We start from the raw sequence: 22774 nt of genomic DNA, 5'->3' as shown, positions 1-22774 counted from the left end.
GAAAGTAATTGGGACAGAAAAAGCACTGCAGCAAAGATGTAAGAATACACAAGCAAGAAATTGCAGACTAACTTGTGACAATTTAACCTGTAATCCCATGTATAAAAATATATTAATAGTAAAAATGTTCGGTCCAAGCATGTAGGCCCTTTACAAAATAATCTAGAGTGGGTGACTGGGGAGAAAGAGAAGGCAAATTTATTTAATACCTTCGTCAGCTCTGTGTATACAAAGGAGCATGGGGGAGCTCTTGTCCATAATGGGCATGGTATTCACACAGCTCCAGATGATCCACATTGGCTCACAATTGATATGATCCAAAAATATTTAGACAGCATAAAGGTGAATAAAGCACCTGGACTGGATGGCATACACCCATGGGTTCTTAAAGAAGTGAGCTCTGTCATTTCAAAGCCATTGTTTCTCATTTTTAGGGACTCTTTAATGATTGGCATATTACCACTGGATTGGCGTAAGGCCAATGTGGTGCCAATATTTAAAAAATAGGTAAAAATCTTTACTAAGTAATTATAGATATGTTAGTTTAACTTCTATACTGGAGAGTTTAATAAAAGACCACATAGATGAGCTCTTGCTGGAAAAAAATATTTTAAGCAACAGACCGCATGGATTCATGAAAGACAGAAGTTGTCAAACAAATCTGATTTCTTTTTATGAGGGGGTGAGCAAAACCTTGGACAGAGGGGTGGCGGTGGACGTGGTATACTTGGATTTTGCAAAAACATTTGACACAGTTGCCCACACACGGCTAATGTGTAAAGTAAAGTCTACAGGCTTGGAAAAATCCGTATGTAAATGGATAGAAAACTGGCTAAAAGATCATATTCAAAGAGTAGTGGTTAATGATTCATACTCTGAATGGTCTGGTGTCATCAGTGGTGTACCCCAGGGTTCAGTGTTGGGACCCTTACTTTTTAATATATTTATAAATGATATAGGGTCTGATATTAAAAATTCCATTTCAGTCTTTGCAGATGACACCAAGCTGTGCAGTGGAATAATGTCTTTACAGGATGTCTTCAACTTACAAGCCGACCTCAATGCACTGTTTAATTGGACAACTATGTGGCAAATGAGGTTGATAAATGTAAGGTTATGCACTTGGGGGCTATGAATATGCATGCATCATACATACTAGGGGGAGTACAACTGGGGGAATCAATGGTGGAGAAGGATCTGGGAGTTCTGGTAAATCACAAGCTTAATATTGGCATGCAATGCAAAGCAAAGCTGCGGTTTCTAAAGCGAGCAAAATACTCTCTTGTATTAAAAGAGGTATAGACTCCAGGGAGAGAGAGATCATATTGCCCCTGTACAAATCATTAGTAAGACCTCATCTGGAATATGCAGTTCAGTTTTGGGCATCAATTCACAAAAAGAACATTGGGGAACTTGAAAGTACAGAGAAGGGCAACTAAACTGATACGAGGCATGGAGGAGATCAGCTATGAGGAAAAATTAGAGGAACTGAATTTATTCTCTCTTGAGAAGAGGAGATTAAGTGGAGATATGATCGACATGTATATATACATCAGTGGTTCATATAGTGAACTCAGCATAGAGCTATTCACCCTGAGGTCATCACAGAGGACAAGGGGGCACTCTTTACATCTGGAGGAAAAGAAATGTAATCTCCAAACACGAAAAGGTTTCTTCACAGTGAGAGATACACAGAATATAACTGGATACTAATGTTTATAGGTAAAGTTGTTCCAGGGAATATCTGATTGCCTCTCTAGGGATCAGGAAAGAGTTTTTTTCCCAGCAGGAGCAAATTGGATCTTGCTTTGCTGGGGGGTTTTTTTTGCCTTCCTCTGGATCAGCTGTTGGTATAGGATTATAACTTTTTTTTTTTTTTCTGTGGTTGAACTGGATGGACTTTTGCCTTATTTCTGACTGGGCTTAAAATTTTGAGTCTAGACCTACTAGCCAGGCACAAACCTTACTCTCCAGCAGTTGCCCCACCCAACCTTGCCCAGTCCCACCTCCAACCCCGCCCCATCCTCCAACCCCACCCCCAGCCCTGCCCCCAACCACACCCCCTTAAACCTTATGATATTACATTTTTCTTTAGAATAAAGAGTCCAAAAAACTGCAATTATAACATAGCTTTATTATGTCAATTTAAACATAACAGCAATAGCTTAATAGCAATAGGGTGCAATAAGGTTTAGAATCTAAGCCTTATTGCACCCTATTGCTATTAAGCTATTGCTGTTATGTTTAAATTGACATAATAAAGCTATGTTATGGGGTACTATTCCTCCCACTGACACCAATGATGGAGCACTATTCCTTCCACAGACACCAATGATGGGGCCTTATTCCTCCCACTGACACCAAGCATGGGGCACTATCCCTTCCACTGGCACCAATGATGGGGCGTTATTCTTCCCACTGATACCAATGATGGGGCACTATTCCTCCCACTGGCACCAGTCATGGGGTACTATTCCTCCCACTGACACCAAGCTTGGGGCACTATTACTCCCACTGGCACCAATCATGGGGCACTATTCCTCCCTCTGATACCAAGCATGGGGTACTATTACTTCTACTGACACCAAGAATGGGGCACTATTCCTCCCACTGACACCAAGCATGGGGCATTGTTCTGTTTACTGATACCAATGACAGGGTATAATTCCTCCCACTGATGCAAACGCTGATGTGTTATTCTTTCCACTGAAACCAAAGTTAAGGCACTACTACTCCCAATTAAAATCCAGGGAACCTTGGAGTCTCCACCACCATACAATAGTCCCACTTCATTCCTCCTACACTGAAGTGTGCACACCTCCAGCCTTAACTGAGAATCCAGTGAATCTCAGCATCTCCACCATCATACATGCTGCATGATTCAGTGCAGGAGGAATTAAGTAGAACTATTGCATGGTGTTGGAGACACCGAGGTCCTTGGACTTTCAGTTAAGGGTGGAGGTGTCTGAGATTCCCTGACTGAAATCCAGGCACCTCAATCTCAAAGAGAGGGGTAAGGGGTGAGAGAGAGAGAGGGGGGTAAGAGAGAGGGGGTGAGAAAGAGGGAGGGGGTATAGAGAGAGGGAGGGAGATCAGAGAGAGGGGGTGAGAAAGAGAGAGGGGGTGTGAGAGGGAGGGGGTCAGAGAGAGGGGGTGAGAGAGAGGGGGTGTGAGAGGGAGGGGAGTCAGAGAGAGGGGGTGAGAACGAGAGAGAGGGGGGGTAAGAGAGAGGGAGGGGAGTCATAGAGAGGTGGGTGTGAGAGACCCCTAGCCTGTTCCTGTCTGCAGTTCCTCCTGTGCCTCCTTGTCCCAGTACCCATCTGCTGTGTGTGATAAGGTGTGTGTGATTCTCAGTACGATACCTTCCATGCCAGCAGGATGTGCATGATAGCCAGCAGCGGGCAAGGTCTAGTCTTGCTCTTGGCGAGGACAGGAGGTGCTCTACTCTATCCAGCGAATCTATGTGATGTGAGATGGAGCGGTTCCTGGCTGCCTGCACCTCCAGTCTGTCCCCGTTCTCTGGGACCCCGGTAAGTCTGTCTTCCGGTCCCTGGAGCAGAGAGGAGGTTGTGTGAGGGGATGCGCATGCACACAACATCACCATAGCAACATCTGACGCCGGAGTGGCCATCGGACACAGACAGCTAGACGAGCCACAGGACACAAGTACTGGGGGGAGGCGGGAGAACCTCATACAGTACAGTTGATAGGTAAAAGAAAATGGAGTGATAGAAGGTGCAGGAGCAGTCAGTAATGGGCAAGGAGTAGCCAACAATAACACTCGCCCGCATGTTTATTTTAAGCCCTGAACTATGTAATTATTTCCATATCATATCAGAAACAGGTCAAATGTGTTCCTTGGTAAGTGTAATCATGATACTCCACACATTATCCCCATACATATAAGCAATTTTACCCATATTCTTATCTAAAACAGATAAAATGTATAACGTGGTATGTGTAACCATGGTATTCAACCCATAATCCCTATGTAGAAAATCAATTATACCCATGTTCTTATCAGAAACAGGTCAAATGTGTTTCTAGGTATGTTTAACCATGATATTCCACTTATAATTCCCATGTAAAAAACAAATTAAACCTATAATCTTTTCATAAACAGGTTAATATGTTCCTTTTTAAGCATAAGCATGAGTTTTCCCCCCATAATCCCCACATATAAAATTAACTTTTCCCATATTCTTATCAGAAAAAGGTCAAATATGTTTCTTGGTATGTGTAAGAATGATAGAAAAAAAACCATTTTACCCATATTCTTATCCGAAACAGGTTAAATATGTTCCTTGGAAAGTGTAACCATGATATTTTTAAATCACCCATAATGCCCATGTAGAAATTAATTATATCCATAATGTGACAGTGAGCCCTTCAGCAGTGAGGTAATGAGCCCAACTGAAGCAAGTGGGCTTATTAGGGCCTCTATAAAACTTCCCATACTGCATAGGGAGTTGCTCCATCCTGGAACCAATTCTGCACCTGAGTAGACTAGGGAGCTTTATATCGGTCTGTGCGGTGAGACAAAGGCCTGTGTGGCCAACCTCTAAATAACAGGGAGGTAGGGACTGGGTGCAGCACAAGGCTGCACCTAGTTGATAGCTAGGGAAGCTGTGTGCATAGTAAGTGGCCAAGTTACCAAGGATTTATTTTCATGTTTCTTTTTGTTCTGATGTTTTTCTTCTTGTAAATACTGTAAATAAACTGCACCTTTGTTTTCTCACCTAAACTGCTGTTTTGCTGTGCCTGTTTTTGTGTTGTGAACTCATCCAGGGGGTAACACACCCGCTGCCGATCTAACCCTGTTACAATAAGCTTTTCAGAAACAGGTTAAAGTGGTTGTAAAGGCTGAAGGCTTTTTACCTTCACTCATTCTATCAGGGGCTCTGGTGAAGAAGCAGGCTGGGGCTTAGACTCCACTACCTGGAGAACCACGAGTTGGCGATCTACAAGGGCTCCCTACCACAGATGCTTGACATGAAGACTGTATTATGCTCTGATGAATTGAGCTTCACACTGTTCCCAACCACCGGACATGCTTACATGTGGCAAACACTGTCCCAAGCTTACAAACAGGACTGTCTTGTGCATGGTGGTGGCACAATCATGGTTTTGACAGCTCAAACTACCATTTATTCTAACCCATTGAGTTAATTTACCACTAAATAGTCTTATGTTCTTATAAGTGCTTCCAGCGACTTTCATTCAACCAGGTGTAAACCCAACAGAGGGTTCAGAGAACCCAAATTACCGAGCAGCTCCTACGCTACATGTGGGGGTTTCTCATCCAGATTTCTCTGTTCCACAAGCAAGTTACAAGACAACAAGCCAGAGAAAGCCAACATGGACCTTGTTGCAGGCATCAAGAGCAAAACGACCAACTGGCGTTAAGTAGTGGTTGATATTCCTGGAAACACTTGGACAGAAGAACAGATCCACCAAGCAGTGACAGCACTAGTTCCTGATCAGAAAGTTTGTTTATAATGGACTTTGAGTAAGGTCAAAGGACTTCTCACACTTTTGTCCTACTAGAATAGAGAAGGGGGATCCCTGACTACTTCCAATGGGCTAGTTTACAGCTGATTGACAATGTTGATGCCCGCTTGGTTCAGCTGAACATGACAGACGTCAACCCAGAAAGTTCAAGTCAGGAATCTCTGACAGAAGGAGTCTCCCTGCCAGTGCCTGTAGCCATGATAGGACCTGAATTCATTACTCAGTCTCATGTGGGAGACTTTGTTTGGAAGTACCAGAAGAATAACCCAACATACACTGGGTCTGGGTACCGAAAAATGACAGTCTTTTTAGGGAAACAGCCAGTGGCTGTCGGCGAGAAGAGTTTTGAAGAATGGTTGGAGCAAGCCATGCAAGCCCTGAATGAATAGGACATTCCCGAAGCCTACAAAAAAACAGGATCATTGAAAGCTTAAGGGGGCCTCCCCCAGAAGCTATCCACAACCTAAAACACGGCAAACAAGACTGTACTGCCTATGACTACTTAAGTATCCAACAAGATGTGTTTGGGAGAACACAAAAAGGCCTCCAACCTCATATACCAGTTTGAAAATTCTTACCAGAATAAGGGGAAGAAGCTGCCTGATTATATAAAGCATTTTGTCAAGATAATGCGTCAGGTGTTGCTAAAGACAGGACAAGACAGAAAGTTCGGGCGCAACAGATTTAAGGGGAGCTCAGCCCTTGGATCTCATCAATGATGTTGAAAACTCAAAGAGTTGATTGCATCCTTAAGTGCTCTGAATTATTCAGGACTGTGTGAGCACAGGAAGCCATGCTGTAGAGCAAGAAGATGAGCCCAAAAACAGAACCTAATGCTAAGATCAGAGTTTCTGCTGCAGCCAGTGACAACCCAGTGAAAGTCCAGATGGCCCAGTTAATGGAAAAGAGGACTCTATTGGCAACAAGGATTGTTGCATCGCCTGATGAAAGTGTTCCAGGGTCCAACCAGTCTTAGAACTCTATGGCTGTTCAGGTTTAGATATCTGTGAATTTTAGGGTTTGTTTCAGCTGTGGCGTGCTAAAGCCCACCAAAGTCTGAACGCCAGCACCAGAAACTGTATAGGGCCCTGGTGAAAAAGTCAACAGGGTGCACACCTACAACAGTTAGCTCCAAACTCAAAGACATGAGGAAACAACAGAGGAGGTCCAAAGCCTCGCAAGGGGCCTCATCTACTGTTTCTGAGTGACTGTTTAACTCTCCTTGGCATATATCCTCAGAAATTCAGTGTACACCAGCCTCGTGGAACTCAACTGAGACACCAACTAAAACGGCAACCAACCAAAAAGGGGGCACAAATATAGACAGTGGGACCTGCAATCAGGTAGCGTGCTGCTGAGGAACCTGGGCATTCCTGGGAAACATAAGCTTGCTAAGTGGTGGAAGTCCCAGCCTTATGTCATTTGTAAGGCATTGCCTGTAATGCTGGTATATCAGATTCACCCAGAAGAAAAAATAGGTTCATTAAAGACCTGGCATCGCAGCTACCTGTTCCTGTTAGCAGAAGCAGTTTGTGTGTCTTAGCAAATGGATTCACTATCTACCCGTGCTAATACATTAAGTTCATTTGCCATTTAGCAGGCTTGTGTCTATTTACTGGCAATATTTCACAGCCAAGTTAAAGATATCTATACTCGTGTTCTTATACTGTATGTGCTTGCAGTGACTTTTATTCAACCAACTGTGTCAGAGGGGCTGAGAATCGAGGAGCAGAACAGAGAACCCAAATTACCAAGCAGCTCCTTCAGGGGTAGCGCTACACAGATATGCCCAGCTCAAGTGAATAATACAATCGCTGATCTATAGAAAAAGTGAGGTGCGCACTCACCTTCAAAATGCGACCCACAAGGGGTCACAAAGCATAGAAAGCCTCAAATGATGATTTCCAGGAAAACAGTCGATACAATCGAAGAGCCACAGGTCACCTCCAATGGCACCGACAAACACTCACAAGCATGCTCCAGCAATGGCCGTAGACCTCTGTCCTCCCCAGTGTCTTACATAGAAGATGCAAGCAAGAAGACTCCCATAGTATAATATGCCACAAACTTTATTTTAAATAGCATCTAAAAATCACTACTCACATTTAAAATAGGTCTGCAGACCAACACAAACAAAATTCTTGCAGTACAAAAAAATGCAGGGAAGGTGTATGGGAATGGGAGTACCAAGATGGCGGCTGCTGTCCGTACTGGATATGACGTCACCACGCTTCCATCCTACGCATTGCGTCACGAGTCCCATGCGTCACAGGGAGCCCTGAGGAAGTTATGTGACCAGTGACGCAACACATAGGATGGCAGCATGGTGACGTCATATCCGGTACGGGATCATTCTTGCTGGGATGCAAATGGCTAGCAGATGGCATTATTGCAAGGGTGCTCAACCTATGGAAGAGAGAGGGCCCTTAAGTGATTTGCGGGCCACGGTTGAGGGCCACAATGAAATGAAATGGTTCAGAATTGAATTTTTTTTATTTTGAATAGCATAATGAACATTTTCCTCCTGCAGCTGCTAAATGCCAGTGGGAGGGAGAGGCGGAGAAGCAAGATTTCAGTGGTTGCGAGAGGAAAATGGATAGGAATGGTCCCTCCTATCCAAGTGTAAAACAGAATGTGACAGAACACCACAGAAGAAATCAGTGATGGGATACTCTGGTAGGGTCATAAAGCAGTAGTCTGGGGAGAACTAATTTCACAGGGGACTTGGCTTAAGAGAGAGTGACAGGTCGATTTTCAATGAGTGTTGTCCGCACTCCAAAAGGCAGAATTGCAGCATAGATATCACGGTTCTCTTGAGACCATCATATGACTCACTAAGCTGCTTGAAATGTTCTCCTTTTTATTGGATCACAAAATCTGTCCCCAGCTACAATTTGCGTCACAAAAATACTATGAATATGGCAATAAGTGTGGTAGTATGTTAGCCAGAGTGCTTAGAAAACACAGAGCCTCTACCCATGTTCATGAACTTCAAATCCCAACGGGAGAGATGGAGAGATGGTTCTACATTCCTCAGAGGTGGCCTTGCTGTTCCAGGACTACTGTGCTGCTCTATATGATTTGGAGTCTGGAACTACCTCCTCTGGGACTTCCCTGTGTTGAGGACTACCTCTGTACAGCTAATCTGCCATCTCTTACTCTTGATCAGCAGGCAGACTTAGATCTCTCTATTTCCTCAACAGAGTCCAGGCCCTGAATGCTATACAAAAGTCTAATATGTTACATTTTTGCCCCTCCTCTCTACTCCACTGTGCAGATACCTTAATTATTTAGCCAAGGGTGACCCAGCCCCCACAGGGCTATTGTTAGCATTACGGTACTCCATAAAGAAGGGAAAGATCATACTCTATTTCAAAACTACCGACCTATTTCCTCATTAAATTTAGAAAAATGTTGTCAAAGATCTTGACAACCTGACTGATACACTAACTTCCAGTGGTAATCCACCCTTACCTAACTGGGTTATCATGGGTTGCGGGGCTGAAGACAACTTTAATAGAGCTATCCATTGGGCCCGTACTCATACTGACCTTTCACCCAATCTCCTTCTTTTGACTGATGCTGAGAAAGTTCGATAGGGTGGATTGGACCTTCCTTACTGCGTTGTTGAGGGGACTGGGATTGGGATCTAATATCCTCAGCTAGATATCGTTCCTCTATGTGCCACCCACTGCACAGGTTAAGGTTAGCTGTGTTGTCTTTCAACCGTTTCTTGTACGTAATGGAGATTCCCCTTGTCCCCGTTATTGTTTGCTTTAACCCTTGAGCCTTTTGTTTTGCAGAATACGGGCTAACCCTAATATCAGAGGGACCCAAGTGGGTACAGTCAAACATAAGATTTCTGCTTATGCAGACGATGTCCTTTTCCACGTCGCGGTCCCTCTTTCACTCTACCCAACATATTAGTGGAGCTGAGAGACTTTGAGCAGCTCTCTAATTTTAGGATAAACTACACAAAATCAGAAATTCCCCCTTGCCTCCCACTATGACCTTGCAACAGGCTGTTTCCTTTTCTTGCTTTGTAGATATTGATACCTTGGGAAGGGTTAATGGATGGTTGGCCAAAGGGATTGCCGTAAGAGTGTGGTCATTGTCCTCTTTGGAGTGTATTGGGTTTTATCTTGATTAGTGTTTTTTGAGTTGTGCTTTAGGGATTTACGACATACTTTGATGAACATCACAGTAACATAACTTCTTTTGTTACAACTCCTCTGCCAGATCTTATTGCTTTTCATACCTTCCATCCAGTAGTGCTACCACACCCTTTCGCAGGGTGGGCTCAGCTATAGGAGCAATATGCTTGGACGAACATAGGATACTGACTGTGTCTGTCACTGTCATATATGCATAAGCATTAATTATATGTGGTTGAGCCATCTGTTTATGTCAATACTGTCAATACTGTTGCTTGACTCATTGCATTTTTTTTCTTTTGATTATGATTTCTCTATGAAACAGAGATTGTATTGTTATGAATACCTCGGGTAGCTCTCTTAGTAGTTGACTAATACGTTTGCCTCATTCTCTGTTAGCAGTGGCAGGTTTATATACAATTTTTTACTGAAAATACTTATGAATAAAGAAAAAACTAGGCAACAAGGAGGCCACAAGGGCCCCCTGGAGCATGGGGGGGGGGGTCTGCCATTGTGACCCCTGATGCTACACCAGTTGTTGGGGAGGTTTAGTAAAAACATGTCTCACTTGATAACACTCCACCTAGGACATGAGTTACTGCTACAGAGGAAACATTGGCTTATGTGGCTCTTGCTCATTCCATGGCCACCTGCTTTCTCTACTGCCAGCGCCAGCTCGATGCACTTTAATACTCTGGGATGGTCAGGTCAGCAAGCCCAGATTGTGATCAATAGGTTCCCGTACCTGAGCAATGCACTTCCCTGGTTTGAGTTTGAGGGCTAATTCAGAGGGCTCCAAGGGTCACAGGTTGAGCACCCCTGCATTATTGAAAAACCCTAAGGGTGCATTTACAAGGACGAGTGGCACACCCTGCGATTTCCAATGGCAAGAACATGCAGATTCTTGTAGCTGGAATGATAGGTGTGTATGAATACCTGCGACTGCTCAGCCCATACAATGCAATGACAGGCCTATAGCAGTTTCAGCTATTCGTGGCTGGTTGCAGTGTGTGGATTGTGTTAAATTCATTCTGTTTGTGTCCAGCCATGATCACAACAGGTAATCACTGGCTGTGTGAATAGTCACAAATAGCTGCTATTCACACATGCTATCATTCCAGCCACAGGAATCCACAGATTCTTGCTGTTATAAATCGCCCATGTGAATGCACCATCCTCACTGCTATAGGATTTACCTTATCCTTAACTTAACCTAGAATCATCTAATCCAGGCCCGGACTGGTCATAGGACACACCGGGCATTTGACCGGTGGGCAGGCCACATGTACATGAATATGATGTGGGGCTGGGGCGCAATGCAAAGCAGTTGCCTCTTGGCTGGAGCCTGCTCCTCTCCTCTCAGTGCCTCCCGTATGGCCATCGGAGCAGGAGGTGGGAGCTATTGGTCAGCTGACCAGTGGGCCACCCATGACTGTGAAGGGGAGGGGCTGGAGGAGACCCCATCACCTGATGCCGGATAGGTGTCACTGTCTGCTGCTGCCTTAGCACCAAAGGGAGCCGGCCCAGACTGAAAAATAAGTGAATGCAAGCCTGCCACTGCCAGTGAATGAACAGTTACTGTTAGAACAAATTATAAGACAATTTGTATAGACTCAGTTTAACTCTGATGCGAGTCTCATGAGAGTTAAAATGAGTCTATACAAATTTTCCTATATTTTTTTTCTAATAGTAAATTTTCATCATGAGACATGCGAGGATGCTTGGGTCTCCAGCTCTGTGTTATTTTACCTTCTGACATGACATGTGTCCTCTGTCTTTTCAGTATCACTCACTTTGTGAGAGACAGTTCTTGCCAAGAACTGTCTCACTCTCTCTCACAAATGTGAGTGCACTTCTTGGACCCAATATGGTGTCCTGTATTAAGGCCTGAGTCACACTGCCATGATGTGGCACATCGCATGTGATTCACACAGGAACTGCACCGCATTCCCATGCAAATCACATGCAATTTTTACAGCAGTGAGATTTAAGCCTATTCATTTTGTATGGCTCAAATTGCACCGCATCTGCGCCAAAATGGTGCAGGAAGCTTTTTTTTGCCGCACTAGAAACGTTTTGCATGGGTGTTCACAGCCATGTGATCCGATCCTGCAAATCACAGTGCATTTTACCAATTTTGGGTTGTTGTCAACATACACACCTGCAGCGGTTCACATGAACATGTGATTTTGATGCGGTGCTGGAAATGCACAGAAATCAGCAAATTCCACACCACATCAGTGTGAACTGGGCATCTGTAGTGGGGGTGGATTGGGCTGTCTCTTTGCTGGACTGGAAGGTCTCTTTGCTGAACTAGAATGTCTCTTTGCTGGACTGGGCTGTCTTGTTGCTGGATTGGGCTGTCTCTTTGCTATATGGGGACGTCTCATTAAATGGGTGTGTCTCTTTGCTGGATTGGGCTATCTCTTTGCTATATGGGGATGTCTCTTATTATATGGGGGTATCTCTTTGTTGGATTGGGTTGTCTCTTTGCTATATGGGGATGTCTATTTACTGGATGGGGATGTCTCTTTGCTGAATATATAGAAGGCACTGGGATTAGAGAGAAAGGGGGGGCATGACTGCAAGTGACACTGATATAAAGGGAACTACACTGTAAAGGGGCACTTTAATTAATGCAGTGCCCCTTTATAGTGCAGTTCCCTTTATATCACAGTGCCCCTTTACCGTGTGGAGGACGGCATAAACAACCCATCACCAACTGTCCCTGCGAACGCCACCCCTATTCTCCCATCCCCTCCCCCCCTTTCCCCTGTAGAAATCGGTTGCTCAGTATAAAATATATTTAGTCACAACCTGGTCTAATCCGCATATAATAATTGATGGCTACAGATAAAAAAAAAATCTAAGCACAGCCCGCTAGACACACATGGCAGCCACTCGGTTTGATACAACGTTGTTATGCCTGAAGCATAATGGTCAATAAAATGTATGTTGGTGATACCTCCAACACAGAGGGCAGCAAGGACTGCGAGAAGACATCGGAAGCACGGCTTCCTTTTCCTTTTGTCTGCGATGAGCATATAGGAGGCGGGGGAAGGAGAAGGGACATGGGTACCGCTCATCGCCCCGCCCGCACATCAGCAGATCCTTGCAGCAACATAAGCAAGTTTTCTGCATGAGCTCTGGGGTGAGAGATTTCCTTGTCCTCCGCTCTAAATCAAAGCGCCTTGCTGTAGTGTGCCTTCATGCCAGTTAGTGCAGCGATCACTGTGACCTAAATAAAGACATCTTCCTATATAGACCTAACATCGGGAGCCCTGAGATCCAAAGAGCTAAGACGCTGTCAGCCGACCAGGGCGGTAGTCGGCTCTTGCATTGTCCTTGCCTTCTAGCTGTGTGTGCTGCGATGCTGGCCCTATTTAACAAGCTCCTGGACTGGTTCAAGGCCCTCTTTTGGAAGGAAGAGATGGAGCTGACCCTGGTGGGGTTGCAGTACTCTGGGAAGACCACCTTTGTGAACGTAATTGCGGTAAGATGAAGGGACACCAAGGCCTCATGCAATGTCGGGGCTTCAGGAAGGCTTTGACAGTAATATGTCTATTGAATGTAACCTGCCATCTTCTCTCTATAATATGATTACAGGTTTGTAGAGAACAGTGGTAAAGCCCTGCTATATTGATATTTTTATTGCAAAATATAGAATTCTACAACCTACATAGGCAAGATGTTCCATTGAAAATTGTTTTCTGATATTTCAGTAAGCTATATTCTGCAGGAAATTCAGCACCAGTCTCATCAAAATTGCTAGGCCTCATGTGCCAGTCAGTCACTGGGTCTTATTTATTAAACTAACTTGGGGTTCCATTGGTGCAACTGTGCACACATGTTTTATTGCGGTGTGTTTAGGGCAGTCTATTCATTTCAGTGGGCTACCCACCGTGTTACAATGGCACAAAAAACGAGACCACCTTTTTGTTTTTGTTTTTTAACGCTGGAGAAGAATTACTAAAACTGGTGCACACAGAATCTGGTGCAGCTGTGCATAGTAATCAATCAGCGTCTAACTTCAGCTTGTTCATTTAGGGTGCATGTACACGAGGCATTTGGAAAACTCTTCTGAACGATGGAAACTGACTGCTGGAAAACGTAGGTTAGAAAAAAACAGTTTAGCCGTGTTTGCATACTGCGGTTATGTGCGTTTAGAAGCATTTTTTAAAAGATAACCTCAGAAGACCTTCCCAAATGCCCAGAATGCACTGAAAAATAGTAAATAGTTAACTATTTCAGACATTTTGAGAGGAAGCAGAAGCTGAGAGATCAGTATGTGTTGACTGCGCTGGTGTACGAGGTCCATTTGAATACATGGAAAACGCTTTACATGCATTCCTGATGCTGAAAAAAGGCTCTGGACAGCATCTGGATATGGATCAGTTAAAAACGCTTCTAAACGCGGTTAACCGTGTTCGGCATTTGAAACGTCGGTACAATCTACTCCTGAATGCAAGTTTGGTGCGCTCAAAAAACTACTGTAAACTCAACTGCCTGTAAACGACATGGACACATAGGAGAACATTAGGGAGAGTTCAGGGGCTGCTGAAAAAACCGCTGAACAGCTCCTGAACGTCAGTTTAGGAGCTGCAGTGTACATGAGCCCTAAGCCTTGACAATAAAACCTGGATTGGTTACTATGCATAGGTGCACCAGTTTTAGAAAATCTTCTTCTGTGTTGTGGAACACGTAGCGCACATGCATTGGCTGGTGCATTTGGGGTGCCATAAAGAATGGCACTGTGCATGGCAAGACATTTGTGCGGTTTAGTGCACTGCGGGAACATGTGCGTTATTGCACAAACTTCCTTTTCACATATGTGTGAGCAGAATCTAAGCAATAGCACTGCCTATTGCTCCCAGTAATTGGTTTTTTTTTTGTTTAATTTTGCAGTGCACTGTGGTGGTTACACATATATCTAGTTATGGTATAAAGGGTGTGGTAGCAAATTGTCTAAAAATGATAACTGTATGGCTTCATTCACACGGGATGTATGAATCCATGCCCTGTATGAAGGCCATGTTTACCCATACAGGGGTACATTGGTGTTTTGTGCATCCCTGTGCATGCAGTCTCATAGCTGTCATTTGAGATGCAGTGGCTGCCCAGGCACAGCCGCTGCTCCCAGTGTGAAATTGGTTCAGGTTCATGGCATTTATTGCACTCTACATTTGGGACTGTGGGCCAGCACCAGTAGTAGATTCAGTATTCAGTTCAGTACAGTACAGTACAGTATTAATCAAAACTTTGATATCATATGAAAGATTTATTAACCAGTGGTTTGTTTGCCATTAAATTGAGAATATCCCACTAAAAACCTGGAAGGTTGGGAGTCAATTGGAAATGATTTGACCATGTCTCACATATGCAGCATTATTTGGGAGAAGATTCTCTTGTCTGATACGCATATAGACATAAAATCCCTTGGAGGGAAACCTCTTGCTTGCTACAACCTTGAGCCCCGGTTCACACGTGCAAATTTGGATGCGTTAAAACGCATTGATTTGTATAATATTTAAAATATAATTGTTTTCTGTTTTGGCCCTTCACATATATACAGTGCACCTGCAGTGTGAATTGAGAGTCCTGTCTGATTTCTGAGCAGTGCAGGCCAGTGTGAATCACAAGTTCGTTGACTTGTATGCGAACGCTGCTAAATCACACATGTCATCCGTTGTGAACACGATTTTAGGCAATGCAGCTGTTATTTCTGTTTTCCTCCTCTCCTGTATTATAGTTGGTTGGTAAGGAGTGGGCCTGAAAGCCGCTCGCTGCATCGTTACAACCAATTACTCATCAGCTGTCTAGCAAAAAAAACTACATGCCCCCCCCAATCCATACCAGGCCCTTTGGGTCTGGTATAGAGTTTAGGGAGAAACACACGCCAATATTTGGCAGTATGGATCTGGTATAGATTTTGAGGGGAACTCCATGACCGAATTAAAAAAAAACAGCTTGGGGGTCCCCCCCAAAATCCATCCCAGACCCTCATTTGAGCATGCAGCCTGGCAGGCCAGGAAAGAGGGTGGGGGTCACACTTTCCCTTAAACCATATCAGGCTAAATGCCCTCAACATGGGCTCACCCCCCCCAAAGCAGCTTGTCCCCATGTTGATGAGGACAATGGCCTCTTACCCTCAACCCTGGCTAGTGGTTGTGGGGTTTTCTGCGGGCAGGGGCCTTATCGAAATCTGGAAGCCCCTACATTGTACCCCTATTCAGTCACCAAAAAAAGTGTCAAAAATAAATAACACTGACGCCTCAAAAAAAAAAAAAAAAAAAGCTCTGTGTCTGACGCTGGCTCTCACCACTAAATAAACTAAAGGGGGAGCTACCGGATGATGTTACTGGGAGATCCCAAGCTCCCTTGTGATGTCATTGCCTGAGGGCATCTCCACATGATGCTATGATGCAGTCTGACAGTTCACCCCCCCCCACAAGCCCCTTGCAGGGGGGGGGGGGGGGGTGAATTGTCAGACTGCAGAATCCAGCGTCGTGTGGAGTTTACTCTCTTTAATTTTTGGGTCAGCAGCGGCATTCATCGTGATTGAAGCTGGATTTAATTTGGGGGATATTGTTTTTTTTGTCAAAAACAGTTTTTTTAATTTTTTATCCCGTACACATGGGGGGTGAGATTTGGGGGCTCCCTTGTTAAAGGGGATTTCCAGATTCCAATAAGCCCCCTGCCCGCAGACCCCCACAACCGACACCAAGGGTTATGGGGGAAGAGACGCTTGCCCTCATCAACATTTGGACAAAGTACTCTACAAAGCACCCTTCCAAGTCGAGGGCATGTGGCCTGGTATGGTTCAGGTGGGTGCGCTTGTTCATCCACTCCTTTTCCTGGCCTGCCAGGCTGCATGTTCGAATAAGGGTCTGGTATACATGACAACTGCGCAGTCATGCAATTCTGTACATAAAATAAATTGATGTCCTTTTTTTCCCTACAAATAGAGCTCTCTTTTAGTGGTATTTGATCACCTCTGGGTCTTTTAATTTTTGCACTATAAATGAAAAAACACCGACATTTGAAAAAAAACAAAACAAAAACAACAAAACAATATTTTGGTAAAAAAATCCCGATAGGCGTATATTGATTGGTTTGCACAAATGTTATAGTGTCTACAAATGGCGGTATATATACAGTGGATATAAAAAGACTAAAAAAAAATTATTTATCTTTGGCTCATTTTTTTACATCACAGAAAGCTGACATTTTTTACATCACAGAAAGCTGACATTTAAAATGTCAGCTTTCTGTGATGTAAAAAAATGAGCCAAAGATAAATAATTTCAGAACTTTCCACCTTTAATGTAACCTATAAACTGTAGAACAAGAAACGGAAATATTTTAGGTGGAGGGAAGTAAAAATAAACTAAAATAATATGGTTGCATAAGTGTGCACACCCTTAAAGTAATACTTTGTTGAAGCACATTTTGATTTTATTACAGCACTGTCTTTTTGGGTATGAGTCTATCAGCATGGCACATCTTGACTTGGCAATATTTGCCTACTCTTCCCTGTAAAAACACTCCAAATCTGTCAGATTTGGAGGGCATCTCCTGTGCACAGTCCTCTTCAGATCACCCCACAGATTTTTGATTGGATTCAGGTCTGGGCTCTAGCTGGGCCATTCCAAAACTTGAATGTTCTGGTCAAGCTGTTCCTTTGTTGATTTGGATGTATGCTATGGGTCGTTGTCATGCTGAAATATGAAGTTCCTCTTCATGTTCAGCTTTCTTGCAGAAGCTTGAAGGTTTTGTGCCAATATTGACTGGTATTTGGAACTGTTCATAATTCCTTCTACCCTGACTAAGGCCCCAGTTCCAGCTGAAGAAAAGCAGCCCCAAAGCATGATGCTGCCACCACCATGTGTCAGCACCTGTCGTAGTGAGTACTTGTTAATACTCAACTTGGGGTTCCCCAGGGAGTCTAAGCCCCAGCCTGCTTCTTCACCAGAGCCCCTGATGGTGGGGATGGACTTGCAGCAAGCTGGGACCAGGTCACGGCCCCCAGGTACGCCCAGCTGAGGTTGAGGAGACCACTCGCAGGAGCAGAGTACAATGGGAGGAGACAAACGGAATCCAATAGGCTAGCCGAGGTCAGGACAGGCGGAAAACAAGCAAGGTCAAAGAATGAAGCCGGGGTCAGTACACAAGTAGTCAAAGTAGGATTCAGGCAGTAGCACCACACAGGCGCTCCGACAACTAGGCCGTTGCTCAGGCAAAGTGGCCTAGGCTGAGCATGTCTTATATAGACAGGCAAACAAGGAGGCGGGCCAGGAAGTGATGGAAGGGAAGGAAATAAAACACAGAGGACATCAGACGATGCCCATAGATGAGCACAGACAAACATGAGAAGGGATCTGGAACAGGACTGGATCAAGGAGGTAAGGACACAAATAAGAAACTGCAGGCTAACTTGTGACACCATGCTTGACTGTAGGTATGGTGTTCTTTTGGTGATGTGCAGTGTTGTTTTTGCGCCAAACATCTTTTGGAATTATGGCCAAAAAGTTCAACCTTTGTTTCATCAGACCATAACACATTTTCCCACATGCTTTTGGGAGACTTCAGAAGTGTTTTTGCAAAATTTAGCCAGGCTTGGATGTTTTTCTTCATAAGAAAAGGCTTCCACCTTGTCACTCTACCCCATAGCCCAGACATGTGAAGAATACAGGAGATTGTTGTCACATGTCCCACACAGCCAGTACTTGCCAGATATTCCTGCAGCTCCTTTAATATTGCTGGAGGTCTCTTGGCAGCCTCCCAGATCAGTTTCCTTCTCATCTTTTCATCCATTTTTGAGGGATGTCCATTTCTTGGTAATGTCACTGTTACACCATATTTTCTCCACTTGATGACTGTCTTCACTGTGTTCCATGGTATACAGTCAGGTCCATAAATATTGGGAGATCGACACAATTCTAACATTTTTGGCTCTATACATCACCACAATGGATTTGAAATGAAACAAACAAGATGTGCTTTACTGCAGACTGTCAGCTTTAATTTGAGAGTACTTACATCCAAATCAGGTGAACGGTGTAGGAATTACAACAGTTTGCATATGTGCCTCCCACTTGTTAAGGGACCAAAAGTCATGGGACAATTGGCTTCTCAGCTGTTCCATGGCCAGGTGTGTGTTATTCCCTCATTATCCCAATTACAATGAGCAGATAAAAGGTCCAGAGTTCATTTCAAGTGTGCTATTTGCATTTGGAATCTGTTGCTGTCAACTCTCAAGATGAGATCCAAAGAGCTGTCTCTATCAGTGAAGCAAGCCATCATTAGGCTGAAAAAACAAAACAAACCCATCAGAGAAATAGCAAAAACATTAGGCGTGGCCAAAACAACTGTTTGGAACATTCTTAAAAAGAAGGAACGCACCGGTGAGCTCAGCAACACCAAAAGACCCGGAAAACCACGGAAAACAACTGGTGGATGACCAAAGAATTCTCTCCCTATTGAAGAAAACGCCCTTCACAACAGTTGGCCAGTTCAAGAACACTCTCCAGGAGGTAGGTGTATGTGTGTCAAAGTCAACAATCAAGAGAAGACTTCACCAGAGTGAATACAGAGGGTTCACCACAAGATGTAAACCATTGGTGAGCCTTAAAAACGGGAAGGCAAGATTAGAGTTTGCCAAACGACATCTAAAAAAGCCTTCACAGTTCTGGAACAACATCCTATGGACAGAGGAGACCAAGATCAACTTGTACCAGAGTGATGGGAAGAGAAGAGTATGGAGAAGGAAAGGAACTGCTCATGATCCTAAGCATACCACCTCATCAGTGAAGCATGGTGGTGGTAGTGTCATGGTGTGGGCATGTATGGCTGCCAATGGAACTGGTTCTCTTGTATTTATTGATGATGTGACTGCTGACAAAAGCAGCAGGATGAATTCTGAAGTGTTTCAGGCAATATTATCTGCCCATATTCAGCCAATTGCTTCAGAACTCATTGGACGCCGCTTCACAATGCAGATGGACAATGACCCAAAGCATACTGCAAAAGCAACCAAAGAGTTTTTTTAAGGGAAAGAAGTGGAATGTTCTGCAATGGCCAAGTCAATCACCTGACCTGAATCCGATTGAGCATGCATTTCACTTGCTGAAGACAAAACTGAAGGGAAAATGCCCCAAGAACAAGCAGGAACTGAAGACAGTTGCAGTAGAGGCCTGGCAGAGCATCACCAGGGATGAAACCCAGCGTCTGGTGATGTCTATGCGTTCCAGACTTCAGGCTGTAATTGACTGCAAAGGATTTGCAACCAAGTATTAAAAAGTGAAAGTTTGATTTATGAATATTGTTCTGTCCCATTACTTTTGGTCCCTTAACAACTGGGAGGCACATATGCAAACTGTTGCAATTCGGATTTGGATGTAAATACCCTCAAATTAAAGCTGACAGTCTGCAGTAAAAGCACATCTTGTTCGTTTCATTTCAAATCCATTGTAGTGGTGTATAGAGCCACAAATGTTAGAATTGTGTCGATGTCCCAATATTTATGGACCTGACTGTATCTAATGCCTTGGAAATTCTTTTGTACCCTTCTCCTGACTGACACCTTTTAACAATGAGATCCCTGTGATGCTTTTGAAGCTCTCTGCGGACCATTGCTTTTGCTGTAGGATGCGAATAAGAAAATGTCAGGAAAGACCTACTAGAATAGCTGAACCTTATTTGGGGTTAATCAGAGGAACTTTAAATGATGGCGGGCATGTAGCGACTCTTATTTAACATGATTTTGAATTTTATTTCTCAATTCTGAACACAGCTACATCCCCAGTTATAAGAGGGTGTGCACACTTATGCAACCACATTATTTTAGTTTTTTTATGTTTATTCCCCCCCCCCCCCCCAAAATATTTCAGTTTGTTTTTCAATTGAGGTGTACAGCTTAGAGGTCTCATTAAAGGTGGAAAAAGTTCTGAAATTATTTATCTTTGTCTAATTTTTTTACATCACAGAAACTTGACATTTTACCAGGGGTGTGTAGACTTTTAATATCCACTGTACTGCTTTTTTCATACTAGTAATGGTGGCGATCAGTGACTTATAGCAGGGCTGCGATACTGACACTGTGGGAACCAGTGACACTAATAGTGATCACTGCTAAAAATATACACTGTTGCTGTAGTAATGACACTGGCTGGGAAGGGGTTAAACATCTAGGGCGATCATTGTGTTAATTGTGTGCCTATCCAGTGTTTGTGTTTACTGTGTACTGTTTTTACAAGGCAATCTACTAGATTTTATTCCCTGAATAAAATCTATCAGATCCCCGTTGACCTAACACAGCTTTGCCTTGTTCACATAGGCAGAGCTGTGTTATGTCAGTCTCCTTGGCATTCAAAAGGTGCTCATCCATTGGCCAGCACCTGTTGATCGGCTTCTGCTGTGTCCAATCACAGCAGAAGCGGCGCTCCAGCTGCAGGCGCGTGTTCCCCGCACTGACGGAAGTGCAAAATCAAATGTGATTTTGCACTTCTATCACTGCGGGGCACGTGATTTGCACAGAACGTCTGCCCTGTAGCAGTAAATCTGCTATAGGGCAGACGGCAAGTGGTTAATCACTGTTCTCACTAAATACACAGGCATCACATTTTCTTTCTATCTTAATTTCATCTTGCACAAATCGTTCATTTAGCAGAGTGTGCAGGAGATGAGCGATCAGATAACAGCCTATGTGGATAGAGCTCTAGTATTGAAAACAGAAGTGTGTCCTTGGTTCTATAAAGCTCACCATACACTGTACAATCTGTGCAATCTCCGTTAGATCTACCATCAACTATGTAGTAAACCGGAATACTGAGGTTTTAGTTTGGAAAAAACAACCCATACATTAACATCTTTTGTTCAAAGAAAGACACAGTAACAGAGCTTCCACTGACCACCAGCACAAGGGGGCAAAGTTACACTGACAACCTGCACAAGCTAAAATATTGTGTTATTAAAAGCGAATGCATTAAAATTCACAGCCAGTGCAATATAAAAATATACCCTTGGCTGCAAACTTACCGGCCATGCAAAAGCTTGGACGGGTCGAGGCTAATGAGTCGCAGCTTGCGACTTCATTACCTAGCGCCGCTACTCCTTTCTGAGCATGCGCATGGCCCCTATGTGTTCTGTTATCCAATGCTCAGATGCTGGGGTGACTTGGCTCACGTGCCGACAGAGGGCTCTGCGAGCTTGCTGCGGCACGAATGCCAAAGGTTCACCACCACTGTCCTATGATATAGTTTTGATAACTCTAAAGAGATTGTACAATCAGATTGTATAGTGTATGGCCACCTTTATACACCTGTAACTAATACAATGTATTCCTACGAGCAGCTAAAAATATAAGATCATCATTCAATAAACCAACTTAATGGTGAATTAACTTAGAAAGCTGCCCACACTTATACATACTCAGATTACCCACCGGGTCCCGGTGATTGCCGGCAAACACTGACACAGAGCACAGCTGCATTGTTTTCAATGTAGCTCTGCTCCCTGTTAGTTCCCAGCTCACTGTTCCGGAGAGAAGAGCTTAGCTTTCTGGGACAGCTTGCAACAGTGAAGTACACCCCCCCACCCACTAGTAAAACACTCCCTTCACACAGTTAACCCTTTGATTGCCTAAAAGTGTTAACCCCTTCCTCCCCAGTGCCATTATTAGTGCAGTGTCAGTGTTTTTTTTTTTGCACTGATCACTGTATTGGTGTCACTAGGGATGTCGGTGACCCCAAGTCAGTTCCCCCTCAGTGTCAGAATGTTCACTGCTGTCCCACCATAAGTCGCTGATCGCCGCTATTATCAATATACAAAATAAAATCCAGTATCTATACCGCCATTAGTAAACGCTATAACTTTCACGTAAACCAATTACCGTATTTTTCGCTCCATAAGACGCACCTGACCGATAGAAACGCCTAGGTTTTAGAAGAGAAAAACAAGAAAAAAAATATTCTGAACCAATGGACTGCAGACATAGTACAGGAAGTGACCAGACACTGCAGACATAGTACAGGAAGTGACCAGACACTGCGGACACAGTACAGGAGATGACCAGAGACTGCAGACAGTACAGGAGATGGACCAGAGACTGC

The 22774-nt window shown here is 43.9% G+C and overlaps 1 protein-coding gene across 5 annotated transcripts in view; it reads left to right on the top strand.

Moving 5' to 3' along the window:
* The first annotated feature begins 12712 nt into the window (after nucleotides 1-12712).
* LOC149445363 (ADP-ribosylation factor-like protein 8A) overlaps nucleotides 12713-22774 on the top strand; it is a 480831-nt gene continuing 470769 nt past the window's right edge. For 2 of the 5 annotated variants that reach the window (XM_089653882.1, XM_089653878.1), the window contains exon 1: nucleotides 12724-13158. In XM_089653882.1, coding sequence (XP_089510008.1) covers nucleotides 13036-13158 — 123 coding nt within the window. In that variant the 5' untranslated portion in view covers nucleotides 12724-13035. Of the gene's footprint in view, nucleotides 13159-22774 lie in introns of all 5 variants that reach the window. The other 3 variants (XM_089653880.1, XM_089653881.1, XM_089653879.1) reach the window with 3 other exon arrangements.

This window comes from Staurois parvus, unplaced genomic scaffold, assembly GCF_062004578.1.
Source record: "Staurois parvus isolate SC_StPar_1 unplaced genomic scaffold, SC_StPar_1.0 ptg000725l, whole genome shotgun sequence".
Lineage (NCBI taxonomy): Eukaryota > Metazoa > Chordata > Amphibia > Anura > Ranidae > Staurois > Staurois parvus.
This window is presented reverse-complemented; position numbering and strand designations above follow the sequence as displayed.